The sequence below is a fragment of the Cricetulus griseus genome, chromosome 2 (assembly GCF_003668045.3).
Source record: "Cricetulus griseus strain 17A/GY chromosome 2, alternate assembly CriGri-PICRH-1.0, whole genome shotgun sequence".
NCBI classification, from domain to species: domain Eukaryota; kingdom Metazoa; phylum Chordata; class Mammalia; order Rodentia; family Cricetidae; genus Cricetulus; species Cricetulus griseus.
Window position 1 is genome coordinate 453,441,495 of NC_048595.1, and position 19,804 is coordinate 453,461,298.

The following is a 19,804-nucleotide window of genomic DNA, read 5'->3' on the forward strand; positions in this document are numbered from 1 at the left end:
GGAATGTATAAAAATCTTAATTTTACTATGCTGTCAAAGAAAAAAAAAAACACACAGGTTCTCATTAACATTGCTTTTTAACAAAGTCTGAAATAACCAAACTTCACAGATCACTGTGTTGTGCATGGCAGTCTTTAAGAATTATCACAGTTTTAAGTTTACATCACAAATACTTTATCCAGTCTTGTTAGGTCAGGCTATATTCTCACATGTTCCATGCACTATTTTCAGAGCTGAGAATATAACAATGTGTAAAATGAATGGATATATCTGTTGACCTAAAACTATAGTATGGAATAAATGTAAAATAAGGAATAAATATATGCCATAGACCTTGATCCTAGATTAAAAAGAGAGCAAAGTTATTAATGGGAGCAGTGTTACTAATAGGGCTCATTGAAGCAAACATGTGAAAGAGGAGGAGCACAGGGAAAGAACATTCTAGGCTTACTGAAGAAAAGATTGTAATGAGAAGCCCCAAGAATCAAGTACTAGTCTATAATGTGCAAAAAGTAATAGTTAGGAAAGGAGGAAAGCAGGGAGGGGTGAGCCAGATTTATAACATCCCCCTTTACAGATGGAAAGACAGGGAATAGTCCTGAAGAACAGTGAACAGTTTTATATAGCTGTTTTAATGGGCTACTTCATCAAATAGCCTAAATAGGCTATTGTTATTTGTTTATCTGCCTCTATGGAAACATGTTTCTGTGGCATGCAGCTTACTCTCCAAGTGCTGCTCATCCTCGTGGTTGCACACTTTACTCATGGACTGCTCCCAGCACTCAAGAGTATAAATAGTCTGCTGCTCTGAATAAAGCTGGTTATATGGGGAGACTGTAGTCCACTCCATTTACTGGTTCATTCTCCCAGGCCCCACTGCCAACCAGTGAACAAGCAGCACCTCAGCCAGGGCCCTGAGGTCAGACATGAGATAAGAGTGGGGACCCTCTCGAACCCGGGGCCTTCCCAGAGGGAGGTGAGTGAGAACCATGGAGCAGAAACCAGGGAGAGAAGGCCCTGTCTTACATTGAACTTGTGCATTTTTTTTTCTTAGAGAAAAACAAGTATCAAAATCACAAGTATCAGATTGCTTGCAAATTGTTTATGATTATAATTCCTAGTTTCAAGAAGAAGGAACTTTTGATGAAGTATGGGACAGAGTCCAAAAGAATATTGAATATGCATATAAACAAGGGGGAAATAGTCCTGTTCAATTTTGGGTCACCTGGGCATTAATTCTGATTTTTTATCACAATACTTAAGGAAGTAAGGATATTAATCATGAGGAAGAGATAACTAATTCCTGGAACAAACATAAACTGGATGATCAAACCTTAAAATTAGTAAAAAGAGGCAAAGAAGGCAATGCCCCAGTGGAAGCAAAAAACTATCATCAGTACCTATGCCAGTTCCATCTCCCTCAGCTCCGTTTCTGGAGCCCCCTTTGTTCCATTGCTTGAAGATGATCCTGAAGCATGGAGTGAGGCCCTAAGCACCAAGGGAGAAATGATGCTATGAAACACACAGAGCCTTGTCACCTGAGTCTCTTTCTGGTGTTGCTAGTTGCTTTGACCTGTGCATCTGTGGTGAGTGCCTTGGGGCACTTGCACCGGTCTTATGTTCCTCATCCTCTGCTCCAACATGTAGACTGGAGGGACCCAGCTCCTGTGTCTGTTACAGTATCTAAGAGACTGTGATGACTATTCTTGTTTGTCAACTTGACTACATCAGGAATAAACTAAAACACAAGTGGTTGGATACAACTGTGAGGGATTTTTTCCCCCTTAAGTCATTGAAGCAGTGAGACCCATTTCTAGTATGGATCTGTTGAGATAGGAAGGTCCACCTGAGAATCTGGATCATGCCTTCTGCTAGTAGCCTGTAATGGCTATGGGAAAGGAAGCCTGCTCTTTGCCTGCTCATCCTTGTCTCTGACAAGCCCATTCCTCCTCCACTGGCATTAGTCTACTTCTTTAGGATTCTGGTGTACACTGAGACATCCAGCCTTTGTGGAACTGAACAACTACAGGATTCTTGGACCTTCTGTTGGTAGGTATCTATTAATGGACTAGCTGGACCACAGCCTGTAAGCCATTAATCGTAAATATATGATTTTCTAAGTTCTGCTCCTCTGGAGAACCCTGAACAATAAAAATAATATGTATAATACTTAGACAGTAACTGCAGAAATGGAAATATGATAACAGAAAGAAGGCTAGGAGCTGGGGAATACAATGGGCCAAACTGTGGTGCTTAAACAAATATCTGCTCTCAATAGCAGACCTCCCTTCCCCCGCCCCTTTAGTGACTCTAAGGAAGTTACTGTACATTTCTCCCTGTGCTCTCTCAGATCACTCTGGGAGAAGCAGGTGCTCCATTAGGAGATGACTCAACTAGCCCAGTGCAAAGAGCCACATGGTGAAATACTGATCAGCCTTTCTCCTGCCAAGAGTCACTGAGGTCTTCTTTCACATGGAAACAGATTCTAGTCAAGCCATCATATGACTGCTCTCTATGACTGTAACTTCAGGAGAGGCCTTGAAGAAAAAAACACATAGACAGACCGCTCTTCAATTTCTGGCCTACAGAAATTGTGAGACAATAAATATCTAAGCTGCTAAGTTTAATGAAGATTAACACATTACAAGTTATCCTTCGATAGATAACATATGTAAGTAATATAAAGTGTTTAAATACTGAATGTTCTTATACTTTCAATTATTAGAAAAGTGAAACTGTATTTTTATTTTGAATGAGAAGAGACTGAGGAAGGGAGGATCAATATTAAATATACTGGTCTTTTGCTTCTTGGCAATTTCAGAACTGATGCTTGCTACCCACATGCCACTATCACCTAAGAGGTACACATTAGTCTTTTAACAAAGCAACAGCGCCTTTTTAGAATTAATTTACATGTTGTTTTAGCAGAGAAAGGGTGAAATCAGCTGGGCTGATACATGTTTTAACTGACAGCTTGGGTTCATGCACTTATGAAAATAACTTAGTATTTCCTCTGGGGGAAAAAAAAAGTTCTATTTGACAAACATATATAATTTCATTCTTATTTAAAGTCAGTCTTTCCCTATTCTTCCAATTCTATTGCAAGATTTATTTTACATTTGCCAACATTTTACCATTATACATCTGCTTTAAAAGTACCCTAAGATGCATTTAAATTTTTCTGTTTGATTACCTAATCTGCATTACTTATATAAAAAGTAATTCCTCAGGAACACAGAATTTTGAAACTTTTATACCACTGGTCACATCAGAGCTACAAATTAAGAATAAGACTGGCAAAAGAGTTTAAAACAAATATTTCTAACTTTTGTTTCACAAATCTTAGAATCAACTATACTGTAATTTAGTTTATAGCCTTATCTTCCTATTTTCAGCTGCTAAGGCAAAGCACATATTTCAAGAGATTAATATGTGAAAAATTCTGAGTAACATCAAAGCTTTCACTTAATGATTGCAGCAGCTCATTCCTGCAGCTTATCTGGGCATTAGCTCTTCTGTCCTCTCCATAACCACACATGCTTGTCTATAATACATCTGTTTCCTAACTGGTAGACACGTGATAAGAAAGGATAGGTGACATCATTCCTCTATCTCATAAAAACTAGACACATTAGCATAGCTAATTACAGAAAAACAATTGCTCTTCTCCTATAACCACTGTAATTGGAAGCTGAAACAAATATTTCAATATACAACAAAGGAACAACTGTAGAGCTGATTAAAAGACTTCAACAGTAGCAATTTAAGAAGTACAACTGAGCCGGGCATTGGTGGTGCACGCCTTTAATCTCAGCACTCAGGAGGCTGAGGCAGGCGGATCTCTGTGAGTTCGAGGCCAGCCTGGTCTCCAGAGCGAGTGCCAGGATAGGCTCCAAAGCTACACAGAGAAACCCTGTCTTGAAAAACCAAAAAAAAAAAGAAAGAAAGAAAAAAGAAAAAGAAGTACAACTGCTGGGCTGCAGAGGAGTGTGGCTGCTTGTCCAGAGGACCTGAGTTCAGTCCCCAACACCCACATCAGGCAGCCCACCACAGCCTGTAACTCCAGCTTCAGGTATCAAACACCCCCTTCTGGCCTCCTTAGGCACCCACACACGTGACACAGATTCACATATACACATACATACACCTAAATAGTAACAATAAACCTTTTGAAAAGTACAACTGTTCATAGGAACATCAAAAAGTAACCTGCTACTAGGCCCATTATAACCAATGCTAAACAGAAAAGGTTAAGTATGTTTAACTACTATTCTCTAAGAACATTTCTGTACACTGCTAAAGAGAAATAAACTTAGAAACCATACGGAAAAAATTACATTACAAACATAACCTAGTAACACTGTATATTTAATCAGAGGCATCTTTAGGCCAAAAATCTTCTCTAAGTTGTTAAAAAAAAGTTACTTCCAATTCTAATTGTTAAAAGTCTACCTCAACGGGGCTGGAGAGATGGCTCAGAGGTTAAGAGCACTGACTGCTCTTCCATCGGTCCTGGGTTCAATTCCCAGCAACCACATGGTGGCTCACAACCATCCGTTATGAGATTTGGTGCCCTCTTCTGGTGTGCACATATACATGGAAGCAGAATGTTGTATACATAATAAATTAATTAATTAAAAAAGTCTACCTCACAAATGGTTTACACACACACACACACACACACACACACACACACACACACACACACACGTATGTATATATGTGTATGTATGTATGTATGTAGGTATGTATTACGTCTATTTGGTAAGTCCTATTGCTAAAGGCACCATGTACTTTAGACATGGGGTCCAAAGTCTCCTGGGCTGGATCTGACCTCAAGTCCTCTTCCCTGAGGACTAGCAATCATGGTACAAGGTTTTAACATGACAAAACAAAAGACCCAGAGACTGACACTGGGTTTCGAATTTCAAGCTGAAGGTCAGAAAAGCAAAGCAGCTGGCCACTAGCTCTCACCTCTACCTCAGGCTGAAGGTGCTGGTCCTGTCTCCACAAGCTCTCACCAAGCCACAGACTGTATGTAACCTCTCCTCAGTGTGGCTGGGGAATGAAAGCCTCCTCCTGACTCCTTGCTCATGTCTTTTATACCCCTGTAGTGCTGGGATTACAGGTGTGAGCTATAATTCTCTTTTAGACTGATTCACTCTTGTGTAGATCTAGGTGGCCTTGGACTCCCAGAGATCTGTCTACCTCTTCATCCTGAGTCCTACGATTAAAGGTGAGTACCACCACCTCCTAGCTTCCGGCTGCTGGAATTAAAGGCGTGTGCCTGGCTTCTATGGCTTGTGTCTTTGTTTGCTTTCTGAATCCTCAGGCAAGCTTTAATAAATCATAAATATCACTACACAAACTTGCAAAGCAGGGAAGCAAACAACAGCTCCAATCAGCTCTGATGTGTATGGACCACAATGAGCAGCATGGAACATTAGTAGTGGGGTGACCTTGGTGGTCACCAACAGTTCTCTAATCAGACTTAGGAACCACTCAACAAAAGGGTACCATTCCAGGTAGTGAAAACCTAGCCAACTACCTAGGGCTAGTGACATCATGGACCTAGGCCGATCACAGCCACCGGTAAGAGATCTGATACTCTATTCTGACATCTGTGGATACAATAAAAATAAAGTCTTATCCTTCATCACTTAAAAAAATCCAGATAGGGTTAGAGAGAGAGCTCAGTGAATAAAAGCACTTGTCATCAGGCCTGGAAAGCTGAGTTCAATTCCTAGAGGCCACACAGCAGAAGAAGAAATCAACTCTCACAGGTCATCCTCTGACACCCACAAAAGCACCTGGTTATTTGTCTACTCCCTACCCTGTACACAAATAAATAAGTGTAATTACAAAAAACAAAGCCCTCTTCCTATATGGAGAAAACTGGTCCCATCGGACTTAATAAATATTTCTACCATGCATCCGAGGGAGATAATTATATTACACTCCAAAAAGCACAAAAGTTAATATAATTTCAAAAACATGTAGCTGATTTTATAAGCACAGAAAAATCAGGACCTGAGCCAGGGATGTGTAGTGGAGTGCATTTGAGGGAGACATGTTGTAATCCCAGCACCTGGGAGGTAAAGTCAGGAAGATAGAGAGTTCAAGGCTAAGCTGGACTACATAGCTAGCTGAATCTGGCCTGGGCTGCATGAAATTCTGTTTCAAAATATACTTTATAAATTTAAAAAATGTTTTAAAATCAACAACAAAACTACCAAAAAAAATTTACAGAACCACTCCAGCAGTAATGATACAAAGAAATTTAAGTAATATAAAAAGCCAAATAATTATACCAAATGGTATAAAGTGAGTTTCTTCCAAAACAGTCATCATTAGATGTAATTAACTATATCATCATCCACTGTCATCTCTGTTGGATGCAGAAAAAGCATTCAGGGGAAAAACTGATTTTCATTTAGAATACTTTAAAAATTAAAATCAATTTCTCAGGACAAGGTTTATCAATCAACAAGCTACAAGCAAGCAGGGCAATGGTGGTGCACGCCTTTAATCCCAGCACTGCAGAGGCAGGGGGATCTCTGTGGGTTTGAGGCCAGCCTGGTCTCCAGAGCGAGCGCCAGGACAGCCAGAGCTGTGAGAAACCCTGTCTCAAAAACAAAACACAAACAAAAAAATCTATAGCCATTGAATGGTGAAATTACTACTTTTTAAAAAGTACCCAATCTCCATTTTTTGTTTTGTTTTTTATTTAGTTTTATTTGGGGTATGTGTGTGTGTGTGTGTGTGTGTGTGTGTGTGTGTTGTTTTCTGTATCCCTGGCTGTCCTAGAACTCACTCTGTAGACCAGTCTGGCCTCAAGCTCACTGAAATCTACCGCTCTCTGCCTCCCAAGTGCTGGAATTAAAGGCATGTGCCACCACCGCCTGGCCCAATCTCCATTTCTAATTGAAAATATACAAAGTTCTATCTAGCTGAAGGCAAGAAAAAAGTAGGAATGGGAATTGGAAGGATGATTTAGACAAAAATGTGAAAGAAGAAATTTTACAAAGTTGAAAATTCTATTTTTAAAGTCAGAAAGTAACCTGAAGAAAAAATCTGAAATGAACAAGATAACTTAGTGATACTGCAACTGACTGCACCCCTTGATAACTCCAAGAGTGGCTATTGCTCCAGCTCCATATAGTAACTACTACAAACGCAACAGCTACACTCCCTAGTGATTACCTTGTGAAACTCAGATGGAAATGACTCTAAGGAAAAAGACTGCACCAACACTGAACATTAATAGCCTTTCATTTATTTGTCTTAATTATTCAATGTAGGATAACAACTACTCCTAACATCTACATTATAATCAATATTTCATGTATGTGCAAGAATGTAGATAGATGTGACACATTATGTAATTTTCTATAAAGGATTAATATCCCCAAGTGTCAGTATCCACAGTGGGTCCTAAGAAGTAAGTCCTACAGATGCCAAATACAATTACAAGAAGGAATTATGAATTTATAGCATATGTAAAATCAAATGTACAACAATGACATAAATGACAGTAGGAAGGAACAACCTCATATATTGCTTGAATATAGTCTTTAATTAGAAACATAAATAATAGGGAAATTCTATTATTAATTTTCTTATTGCTGTGACCAATAAATACCTGGCAAAAAGGAACTAAAAGTCCCACAACCTCCTGCTGGGCACGTCTTTAATCCCAGCATGCTTGAGGCAGAGGCAGGCAGATCTCTGTGAGTACGAGGCCAGTCTGGACTACAGAGTCAGTTCCAGGACAGGCTCCAAAGCTACAGAAAAACCCTGTCTTAAAAGACCAAAACAACTTATACTTATGTATAAGTTCTACAACCTCCCAAACCAGAATCACTAGCCAGAGACCAAGTAACTCAAAGGCATGAGCTTGCGGGGCGTTGGTGGCGCATGCCTTTAATCCCAGCACTCGGGAGGCAGAGGCAGGAGGATCTCTGTGAGTTCAAAGCCAGCCTGGTCTACAGAGCTAGTTCCAGGACAGCCTCCAAAACAATACCGAGAAACCCTGTCTTGAAAAAAAAAAATGAAAAACAAAAACAAAAAGGCATGAGCTTGGAGGTAGCAGGTCACATCCAACCATAGTAGTTTAGAGAGAAAGCACATGTATATTCTATCTACTAATGAAGTCAAGATAAGCTAAAATTGGGTGGTAGATGGGCAGGATGTATAACACTTGCCTACTACCTGGATGATCTTCAGCACTCCTGGTAGAAGGGGTGGTAGTGAAGGTTTTAAGCCTGAGATAGCTTCTTCATGTATAAAGAGACCCAGCTATTTCGAGGTTGAGACAGGAGGATCATTTGGCCCCAAAGAATTGACAGGCAAAGTAAAGAGCAGGTAAGCTCAACAGAAAGCAACTTGTAAGCTAACAGATTTAAATCTAATCCTACTATATTAGTCAGGGTTCTCTAGATTCACAGAATATATACATACACACATATACATACATAAGGAATTTATTACAATGACTTATAGGCTGAAGTCCAACAATGGCTAGCCCTGAATGGAAAGTGCAAGAATCTGGTAGTTCCTCGGTCCCACAAGGCTGGGTCTAAGCTGGTCTTCAGTATATGCTGGAAGCCTGGGGAAGTAGGCTCCAGAGCCAGCAAAGGAATGGATGTGCTAGCAAGGTGAGGGCAAACAGAAGAACCAACCCTTCCTTCAGAAGAGTGTGTGGCCCAGATGAAAGGTGTGTCTTCCACATCAAGATCTGGATTAAAGGTGGTCTTCCCACCTCAAAGGTCCAGACTAGGAGTGGATTCACCCTCTTGAAACCAAACAGACAATCTCTTACAGGTGTGCCCTCCATTTCTGGACTGCAGTTCATTCCAGATATAGTTAAAGCTGACATCCAAGAATAGCTATTGTGGTAGTCTGAAAGAAGATGGCCTCCAAAGGGAGTGGCACTATCAGGAGGTGTGGCCTTGTTAGAGGAAGTGTGTCACTGTGGGGGCGGGCTTTGAGGTTTCTTTCTTCTCAAGCTTCACTCAGTGTGACAGTTGACTTCCTGTTGCCTGTAAGATGTAGCACTCTCTCAGCTCCAGCACCACATCTGCCTGCCATGCTCCTCTTCATGGTCATAGTGGCCTGAACCTCTGAAACTGTAAGCCAGCCACACAATTCAATGTTTTCTTTATAAGAGTTTCTGTGATCATGGTGTCTCTTCACAGCTATAAAAAGCTCAACTTAGAATGGAGGCCTAGTAGAGAGGCCATTGCGAAGCTGTGAGGTTGCAGCCTGGATTGCCTTGGAGACCCCAAGATGTGAGAGATGCCAGAGTTGTGGGATATCTGCTGAGGAGAGCTGCTAACAAGGAGCGGAACCAGCCCAAGAGAAAGAAGTGTGTAACAGAACTGGAGATCAGGAAACCTGGAGAGCATTTTGGCATCACACATAGAGATGCAGAGTTTGGAGTTTGCCCAGCTGGGTTTTTGGTCTTGCTTTGGTCCAGTGCTTCCTCACTGTGCTCCCTTCCCTGTGTTTTGGAATGCTAATGTGTATCCTGTGTCATTATATGTTAGAAGTATGTGATCTACTTTTTGATTCTGAATTTTACAGGGGCATTATAGTTGGATTACTATTCGGTCTCAGAAGTCACTATGGGGGCTTTTAAAGTTAGACTGGATGCATTTTTTTCCCTGCATTATGATATGACTATAAGCCTTTGGGGGCCGGGGAGTGGAATGTGGTGGTTTAAAAGAAAATGGCCCCCAAAGGCAGTGACACTATTAGGAGGTGCCATGCTCCCTGCCATAATAATACTAGACTGAATCAATGAAACTGTAAGCAAGCCATCCCAATTGAATGTTTCCTTTATAAGTGTTTGATGGGGAATGTACTGTGTATGTTTATCTTATTGATTATTGAATAAAATACTGTCTGGCCAATGAGACAGCAAGTTAGGACTAGGAGTCAAAGAGGATTCTGGGAAATGTAGGAGAGAAGTGCTGATCCAGGCAGGAAATGACATAGCAAGGAGACTCATATTTAATCAAAGGAGAAACAGGAAGGGGCCTTTTTTCCCCGTTCGCCTCCTCCAGCAACAAGATGTGAGCCACTGACAAGGAGAGACGCCAATAAGGCATCCGATAAGTCTTATAAAATATGTAGATGTATGATAGTTAAGACCGAGCTAACAGATGAGGAATCCTAGTCATTGGCCAAGCAACTTTGAACCTAATACAAGTTTCTGTGTATTCATTTGGGCCTAACTCGGGTGGGCAGCTGGCGTAAAGCTCACACATGGCGGTGGGGCTCAGGCAGCTTTTGGCAGAAAGATTTATCATAACAAGGGTTGCTGTGGCCATGGTGTCTCTTCACAGCAACAGTTACTTTAAGACAGCCATCTTATCTACCAATAACAACATTAAATGTAAATGACCTAAACATCTCAATGAAAAGATAAATTGTTACTAAAAGTGAGTTGCAGGGTTGGAGATGGCGCTGTAGTCGTTAAGAGCACTTACTGTTCTTGCAGAGGAAGGGGAAGTTCAATTCCAAGCATCTACACAATGTATCTAAACTAACTCCAGTTCCTGAAGATCCAACACTTGACTTCAAGCTCCTGCATGCACAGAGTGCACATCTATACTGTCAGGCACAGCACATACAAAAATGTTTTTAAAAAATGAGCTGCTTAAATCAAACACACTTTCAATAAAATAGCAGAGAATGAAAATATAAGGATGGAGAAGATTTATCACACAAGCACTGATCAAAAGAGTACTAGAGAATCTGTATTAATATTAAAATAGACTTCAGAGGTGAGGGGCATGGGTTAATAATAATGGGGTCCAGGCATCACAATGCACACTAATCTTGAACCAAGAGAGGTTAAAAGACAGTAAGCAAAACAGACAGGAAAGAAACAAGACACATTCTCAATTATACTTGGAGACTTCAAGTCTTCTCTAAGTGATTAACAAAATAACTACAAAAAAAAAACCCTCCCCCAGCTCATTAAGTTAAAGGAAGTCAGCCAACTTGCCCTGACTAAGAGCCCACTGTATTCAAAATAAAAAAAAGCACAATTTTGAAGAATACCTGAAGCATATGCCAAGATGACCAAATTGAAGCCCTGCTCACCCCCCCCACAAAGTCAAACTAAAATCACCAAACACAAAACGTTAAAAAATATTAACTATCAAATATATGTGGCACTGAACACAGTTGTTAGAAAGAAGGTGTCATGTCTTCAAGGTGAGTGTACATCTTGAGAAATCAACAAGGCACTTTGAAAAGAAAATATATAGAAATAGCATGAACAGAAACAACCACCAAACTGAAAAAATACAGAAACCACCAAACTGAAAAAATAGAAAAATAACAAGTTGGTTCTTTGCAAAGAGCAATACAAATAAAGAAGGGCAAAATTAAAACCAAACCAAACTATTATAAACAAGAAAGAAAGGAGGGGGGGAGGCAAAAACCAGGAAAAATACCACACAATAAGAGAATAAAAAAGTGAAATTTTAAGTGATAGCATACGCCTTTAATCCCAGCACTTGGGAGGCAGAGGCAGGTGAATCTGTGTGAGTGTGAGTTCCAGGACAGCCAGAGCTGTTACACAAAGAAAGCTTTTCTTGAAAAACTACAAAAAAAAAAAAAAAGTTTAGTTTGAAAAGTCCTCTAAATATTTAAAGATGAAGAACACTAATTGCACTTGAACATTTTTAAAAAAAATATAAAAGATGTATTTCCAAGCTAGCATTATCATAATACGAAGAATTAAACAAAAAGGTATCCTCATGGACAGATAAAAAAACAAACAAAAACAAAAACGCTTACTAATTAAGGTTTAACCACAGAATGCAAGGTGACAAATTTGAAAATAAAGTTGTTACATTTATAAACTACAGAAAATAACTCCCTAAATATAGGAAGAAACAAAAACTTTTCTTTAACCAGACTCTATACTTAGAGTTAAAATTCAATGTCTCTAACAGAATGGGATGAACCTAGTAAGACAAAAGGCCACTTGCCTTGCTCTCTTAGGCCGCTTAGCAAACGTTGGGAGTCTGGGTGGTTTTTATCCGGCAGAAACTAATCTCTGGCAGGTCATTTCACTAGGGGTCAAGTCTGACCTGCAGAGGCTGCTCTCCAGTGCCGAGGCGGCACTGTTCACTGCACCCTCATTTGCGGGTCAACAGCACACATGCCCAAACTCTAGTCCTCCCAAATATTTCCATAATGGGGATAATTTTCAACCCATTAATTCTGAGGACACAAGCACTTGGCCTATAGCAACACTCTATGGTAACGCAAGACTGAAATCAGAAAGAGGACAGGGACATCTGCTATGGCTACTCTTCATCATCCTGAAAAGTCCCTCCAGTGCAGCGAGGGAAAGGGAAGGATAATGCAGGGATCACACAAGAATAAAACTACTCCTTAAGTACAATGACAAAGAATCAGAAAAAAAAAATATGAAATAAGTTAACACAACAAGTTAGAAGACTTCAGATTTCAAGATCAATAAGCAAAAACCAACTGCATTTCTATACAATAGCAGTAAAATAGAAACAAATCTCAGAAAATATTTATCTATAACAGCATCAAAATTATGAATATAAACACACAAAATTGGTGATAATATCTGAAAGTTGAAACTGTACCATGCTTATAAAAAGACAACCAAAAGGACCTAGATATCTGGAAATAGGTTGTTTGCAAACTAGGACATGCAATTAGATACTAATTCTTCCCAAACTGATCTGTGTTTTAACACAATCAAAATGAAAATTCCTTCTGGGCTTTTAAGAAACACAATGCTTCTAAAATTCTATAAAGAACTAGAACAGCCAAAATATATGAGAGAGAGAGAGAGAGAGAGAGAGAGAGAGAGAGAAAGAGAGAGAGAGAAAGAGAGAAAGAGAGAGAATACTATTCTGTTGCTATGATAAAGAACCATAACCACAGACAGGGAAGAGAATGTGTCTTGGCTCATGGTTCCAGGGGCTTGAGCTCACGATGGAGTGGAGACAGGGCAGTGAGCAGCTGCACGATGAAAGGGAAGCAGGAACCAGGGAACTCATTTCAATTCATGCCATGAAGCAAGGATAGAGCAAACCACAAGGAAGCAAGGGTTTTTATTTTGTTTTTTATTTTTTTGTTTTTTATCTCAAAGCCTGCCCTTGGTGGCATGCATCCTCCAGCAAGGTTGTGCCACCTCAACTTCCCCAAATAGTGCCATCATCTAGGGGCCAAATGTTCAAATGCATGAGGCAATGAAGAACATTTCTAATTCAAACTACCAGTAATATATGTGTCCATGTTTGTATGTAGATTGTGTCCATTGGTCATGAAGATCTGGAGACCAGAGGTCAAGGTTAGGTGTTGGACCAAGTAACTCTATTGCTCGTGTGTGTGTGTGTGTGTGTGTGTGTGTACAATGTCTCTTCCCTGGACCTGGGGTTCATTGACTGGGTAGACCAGCTGGCTAGCAAGCCCTGGGTGGCCATCTGCCTCTGATTGGGCAGACCAGCTGGTCAGCAAGCTCTGAGCAGTCATCTATCTGCCTGTGGTCCACCTGTCTTTATCCCTCAGTGCTGCAGTCACAGCGCACATGGCCATATTAGGCCTTTTTAATGTGGGTGCCAGGGATTTGAACTCAAGCCTCCTGCTTAAGAAGCAAGCACTTTGCCTACCAAACCATCTTCTCCAGCCCCAGCCAAAGTGATATTTAAAAAGAGCTCAAAAATTTATATTTTCAGATCTCAAGACTTACTGCCAAATAAAAATGCCATGACGGTGTGGTATTTTCAAAGTTGCAGGCACAGATATAAGTCCAGAAGCGGGTCATATTTGTGACCTACTGATTTTCAACTAAATTCAACAAGGAATGTTCTCAACCAACATTCAGTAGTTAAGAAAACAAGCCTTAAACTTTCCCTCACATCATAAAACAAAATACTTACTCAGAATGTATTATGTATCTTGATATAAAAAACAAAATTATTGCCAGGTATGGTGGCACATGCCTTTAATTCCAGCCCTCAGGAGGTAGAGGCAGGAGGATCTCTGTGAGTTTGAGACCAACCTAGTCTACAGTGAGTTCTAGGACAGTCAGGACTGTTATACAGACAAATATATATCTGTCTTCTTGGGGGAGGGGGAGAGGGGGACACAACCCCTCCCAAAAAAACAAACAAAAAACCCAACACCAAAAATATTAAATATGCAACCAAAAATATGAGGAAACTTGTACATCTTTGCAACTGGCAGAGAATTCTTGGGACATGGAAGCTAAAGTCATAAACTTATCAGCCAAATTAATTCTAGTTAAAAGCTCTTTTAAAGAGATTTTTGAGTGTGCCACGTAAGTGAAATTGTCTGTGGTAGCCAGAGGCAGCATCAGATTCCGTGGAGCTGGAGTTACAGGCATTTGTGAGCAGACCAATGTGCATGCTGAGAACTGAAGTTGGGTCCTCTAGAAAAGCAGAAAGTGCTCTTAACTGCAGAGCCATCTCCCAGCACCTCCTCTCATTTATAGTTTGGAAACAAAACAAAACAAAAATCTTCATATTGAAATGTGTGTTTTCATGTTGGTCAATGCTGCTGTATGAAGAAAATATTTTTAAGAAAAAAGCTTTAAAATTCATGGAGATAGGCTGACTTTTAAAAGTAGCTGAACAATCTGCAGGAAACCTTTACAGATGACAATATACACATTTTAGCCAATTAGCATCATTAGTCATCCAGCAAATATAAGTTAGAACTCACCATGAGTCAGGAATGAAGGGATGCCTGGAATCCCAGTAGCCATAAGCCTGAGGCAGGATTGAGAGTTCAAGGGTAGCTTGGGCTACATACTGACTTTGAGACAGCCTCAGTTACAAAGCAAGATTTCTTATCACAAAGACCAAGATAATAACAAGTCAACAAAAAATAGTAAAAATCAGTGTGATGTCACTATACACATACTAGAAGGGTGTGAGAATGGGGATAAAGCAAACTGTCATGACAATAGCAGACAAGTAAAATTCGATAATGATTAAACATTCACTTTCCACACAGTCCGAGAAATACCACTTCCAGAGATTTTTTTTTCAGGTAAGAAATATTTTTAATTCACAGAAGAACTCAAAATTAATGTTCACAGCACCTTTATTAATAACAACCCTAAATCAGCAACAACCCAAATATCCATAAATAGATAAAATGACTAAAACAGTAGGAAATCAACAATCATGAACTACTTCACAAAAAAAGGAAGTGAACCAGCTAAATATAACACACACACACACACACACACACACACCTTCAAAAACATGATACTGGGAAATGGCAAATATAAAAGAAATAATTTCATTTATATGAAATAGTAGAGCACATGAAACCAATGTACAGTGAGAAAAAGGTGAGTGGTTTCGTGGGGTCCCAGGTCAAAGTGAGGCTAACTACTAAAGGACAGAAGGGAGATTTTCAGAGAAGAAAATACTATCCTGATTGTGTTATTTATTCTATTCTTGTGTAATGACATAAGAGTATACTTTTATAAAAACAAATGAGCTGCACATTTTAGATATGTACATTTTGCTATTTCTAATTTATTCTCCATAAAATTGACTTTTGAAAAGATAACCTTTCAGAGAACTAGTACACAAGAACCACTGGTAACAAAATACCCAAATAGACCACATATATAATTGAAAAGATGTCAAAAAAAAAAAAAGAAAGGAAGAAAGAAAAAGAAACCTCACATCTACTACTTAAGGTCTTAAAAAAATATTAACAAGAATGAAATAACAGCCAATGAGATGGCTCAGTAGGTAAGGGTGCTTGCTACAAAGCCTGACAAGATGCATTCAACCTCCAGAGCCCTGTGACAGAAGGAGAGAACCAACTTCCACAAGCTTCCTCTGACCTCCACATGTGTGGCATAGCAACACACAAGTGTACAGACACACCCACACACCCACGCTAAATAAATGTGTTTAAAAATAAAAATAACATTATCTTGGTAAGCTAAAAATAGAAGGGCATGTTTTAACTTAATATTGGCTTATTAGGGAGCTTTGTGAAATATCATATTTGATGCTAGCATTCACTTTAAAGAAAGAAATAACAATATATTTTAAATATTAGCTCTACCACTCAATATGTAGTTACCTCCTACTAGGCAAAGCAATGAACAGAATGTTATAAAAATAAGAAAGGAAACCACAAAACTGACTACTTCCAGATCATTACAAATAATTAAAAATATTAGCTTCATGAAAAACAGAAAGAAAAAAAAAAACCCTTTTATATTGCCAGAAACAGGAAATAAAAAAGTTACCTTAGAGTTTCCATCTACAGCAGCAACCCAAGCATAAAGGAATTGGAGACCCTGAAAAGGAGTGTCAGACACATGTGGGGATAACTGAAGCTTTACCATGATGTAGGTGTGAATACAAGGTGAGAACAAACTGGGAGGGCCGGAACACTATAAAACAGTTCTAAGAACTTATCCATAACCTTATTCAAAATAGGGTTTTTAAAATTCAAATCACAAGGGGCTTGAAGATCACCTAGAAAAAACACTCAGGAAGTAGTCAAAATAGCTTTGAAAAGAGAAATAAAGAGGGTTAGATGACTATCAGATTTAAATACTCAAATCCTTTGCCTTTGCAACTCTGTGTACATGGATCCGTGCTTCAGAAATGACCACAACACTGTGTCTTCAATGATTAACAACGGCTGAATCCTGGGATGGAGGTACTCTATAAGGGTTCTGCTTGCTTTTTACATGGCAATCTTCCACACTGTGAAATGTTCTAAAATCAAGGATTTAAAGCTTACTATCATCAAGCAATGAATTACCCTTAGCATAAACCATAACTTTATGGCTTTCAATAGGAAGTCATGATCAAAGTCCATCAAATTAAAGAAATACGTACTCTTAGGAAAGTATTAGGGAGGCCTACATCAAACAAGGGGTATGTCCAAGATATGTAATTAGGGGGAGGAACCCTCACCCCCACCCCTGCGTCAGACAACTCTGCGTGTATGTGTGTCTTTAAAGGCCCATTTGTGAAAGCACCCTGGAGGATGACCACACATTTGAATGCTCTCATGTGGCACTGGATTGTGAAAATATGACATTTTACCTAATCCTCCTTTCTTTATACTGTCGAACTTTACACCAAGGTTGCACGTCTGTAATAAGAGATTCAAGTTATTTCATATTAGAAAAAAAAAAAAAACGACATGAAATCCAGAAGACAAATCACAAAAAATGTTAACCTTTATTTCTGTTATTTTTTTACGTTATTTACATACTCTTCCAATGACCTGTTAAGTCTTCAGCAACGATGACTGCCATCTTAAAAAGAAATACGAGCAAATATTTCGTGATAAAAATAGAACAGCTAAGGCCTCTTTAAGAAAGAGTCGTATACTTGACAGAACGAGATGACTCAAAGCAGTTGTCTTGGGTAGACACGATTTTTTTTTTTTTAATGCCTGATGAGGGGGGGAAAAACCTCCCCGATTCTTCTCTCCAGCCCGAAAAGAAAAAGAAAAACCTGTTATTATTTTTTTTACCTTCTCCCGTTCTCTTCAACTTGGTCTGCGTAGCTTTCAACTCACCATTTTGTATGTGCGCAAAAATGACATGAAACGACGTGAAACGACGGGCCGTGGGGCTCTCGGTGCCGGTGGGGGTGGGGTGGGTGGGTGGGGGCGGGGGCGGCCCTGAAGGTGCCTCTGACAGGCGTGCTCGGGCCTAACGCCGCGGGCCGGGCCGCTGGCACCGTCTGACAGGCCGGGCGAGCGGGCGAGCGGCGAGCGAGGGGCCTGGGCCGCGGTGACAACCGGGGAGGACGAGACGCAGACGCGGGGGGCGGCGGGGCCCGGCCGGCCGGGAGGCCGCGATGGAGGGAGGGAGGGAGGGGGCGTGCCGCACGGGCAGACGCTCGCAGGCCTGCGGCGCCATGGTCCGCGGGGCCGGCCCGAGGGGGAGGCGCCGGGTCCTTGGCGGGGGCACCAAGGACGGCGGGGCCGGCGGCAGCGGCGAGCGGGCGAGCGGGCGAGCGGCGGGGGCCCGGGCTAGAGCGCGGCCCCGAGCGGGCTGGACGAGGCCCGGAGGCGAGCGGCCGCCCAGCCGCCAACCCCACCCACCATGGCCGGCCCGGCCCGGCCCGCTCCGCAGGCCCCGAAGCCGGGGCGCCGAGGCGGCGGCGGCTCCCCCGCTCCCCCAGACCCGCTCGACCACACCAGCCCGATCGGAGCTGAAAACCACCAAGTCCCCCTCACCGGAATGTGCAGCGGCTCCGGAGCGAGAGCTGCGCTCGATCCTCCACCCGCCACCACCGCCTTCTTCTCCGCCTCCGACTCCTCCCCCGCCGAACGCGCAGCGGCTGCAGCGGCGGCGGCGCCGGCGGCGGTGGCGGCGGCGGCGGCGGAAGCAGAGGCGGCGGCGGCGGCGCGGCGGCGGCGGCAGCGGCGCGTCCCGCCCCTTGCGCCGCGAAAGGGGCGGAGGAAGTGAGCGCCTTAGTCCCGCCCACCCGGGGCCACAGCCAATAGGCTTCACGGTCCTCTGCGGGGAAAATGCGTGCGCCCAATCGCAGCCCGAGAAGTGGGCTGACGTCATGGTGGGACGTGGCAGAAAAAGGGAAAAAATAACTCCAGCCGTCGCCCCGCCCCGCTGCCCTGGCCCTCTCCGAGGGCCTCCGCCGATTGGCCGAGGCGCGGGAAGACGCGCTCGGCCCCGCCTCCCGCCTGGCCCAGCGCCCGCCCCTGCAGCACTGCGACGTTTGGAGCGGGGGCGGGGCGCCGCGGCCAGGCCCAGGCGGTTCGGCCTTTTGTGGTTTGGGCTGGGAGAGAAGGGCGGGGTCTCCTGGCGGGAAGGGGGTGTGCGGAGCCCAGCGGGGGACTGGCGCAGTTTCAGTCGCCAGCCTTCCCGCAGCCTCCGGCAAGATGGAGGTGCTGAATTCGACCCCGAGCCACCAGAAGCCCAGTATTTGCAGCTTACGTGCAAGAAGCCCAGGGTTCGCAGTTTACGTGCAAGAAGCCCAGGGTTCGCAGTTTACGTGCAAGAAGCCCAGGGTTCGCAGTTTACGTGCAAGAAGCCCAGGGTTCGCAGTTTACGTGCAAGAAGCCCAGGGTTTGCAGTTTACGTGCAAGAAGCCCAGGGTTCGCAGTTTAAGTACAAGAAGCCCAGGGTTCGCAGTTTAAGTACAAGAAGGCCAGGGTTTGCAGTTTAAGTACAAGAAGCCCAGGGTTTGCAATTTACGTGCAAGAAGCCCAGGGTTTGCAGTTTACGTGCAAGATGCCCAGGGTTTGCAGCTTAAGTACAAGATGCCCAGGGGTTGCAGTTTACGTACAAGATGCCCAGGGTTTGCAGCTTAAGTACAAGATGCCCAGGGGTTGCAGAGTTTAAGAACAAGATGCCCAATATGTGCAGTTTACGAACAAGAACCTCACCCCCACCCCCACCCTACCCACCCCCACCCCCCACCCCAGGCGGTTGCAGTTCCGATGGCAGCAGCGGGGGGTGGGGGAAGGAGGAAGCACCCGAGGAAGAGCTCTTTGCTAGCCCAGGCGGTTCTCCGCGACGATTAATCCGCCACCAGCCCGACCCCCGCCCTGGTCTCTGATTCTGTTCCCACAGGGCAGGTATAGGCGACATGTAGTTTTGACCTGACCGGAGTTTAGCAGCTGACATCTCTCAGCTAAATCGGTTGTCAGGCTGGGAGGTAACAGGTCCCGTCACATGTAACCAAAATAAATACAACAGCTGAAGTCCCTGGACACCTTGCTTAATTTAAACCCAGTCACAGTTTAAGTTCATTAT

At 42.4% G+C, this 19,804-nt stretch overlaps 2 protein-coding genes across 3 annotated transcripts in view; both read right to left on the reverse strand.

Annotated features, from left to right (window-relative positions):
• Pja2 (praja ring finger ubiquitin ligase 2) overlaps positions 1–18,420 on the reverse strand; it is a 48,145-nt gene extending 29,725 nt beyond the window's left edge. For both annotated transcript variants that reach the window (XM_027397751.2, XM_027397750.2), the window contains exon 1: positions 18,265–18,420. The gene's annotated coding sequence lies outside the window, so the exon portion shown is untranslated. The remainder of the gene's footprint in view (positions 1–18,264) is intronic.
• On the reverse strand, positions 15,115–18,601 carry LOC118238209 (verprolin-like). Its single transcript, XM_035438858.1, has 3 exons — positions 18,436–18,601; positions 17,599–18,345; positions 15,115–17,507 (listed from the first exon to the last, which is right to left on the reverse strand). Exons 1-2 carry the CDS (start codon positions 18,599–18,601, stop codon positions 17,735–17,737), a joined length of 777 nt encoding a protein of 258 aa, XP_035294749.1. The 3' UTR covers positions 15,115–17,507; positions 17,599–17,734.
• Positions 18,602–19,804: the final 1,203 nt, after the last annotated feature.

Bases quoted from the DNA above. Each gene is read 5' to 3' on its own strand.
- LOC118238209 (XM_035438858.1), bottom strand. From the start codon at position 18,601: ATGACGTCAGCCCACTTCTCGGGCTGCGATTGGGCGCACGCATTTTCC. The intron at 18,346-18,435 runs GCCGCCGCCGCC...TCGGCGGGGGAG, and splicing joins GCCGCTGCCGCCGCCGCCGC to GAGTCGGAGGCGGAGAAGAA.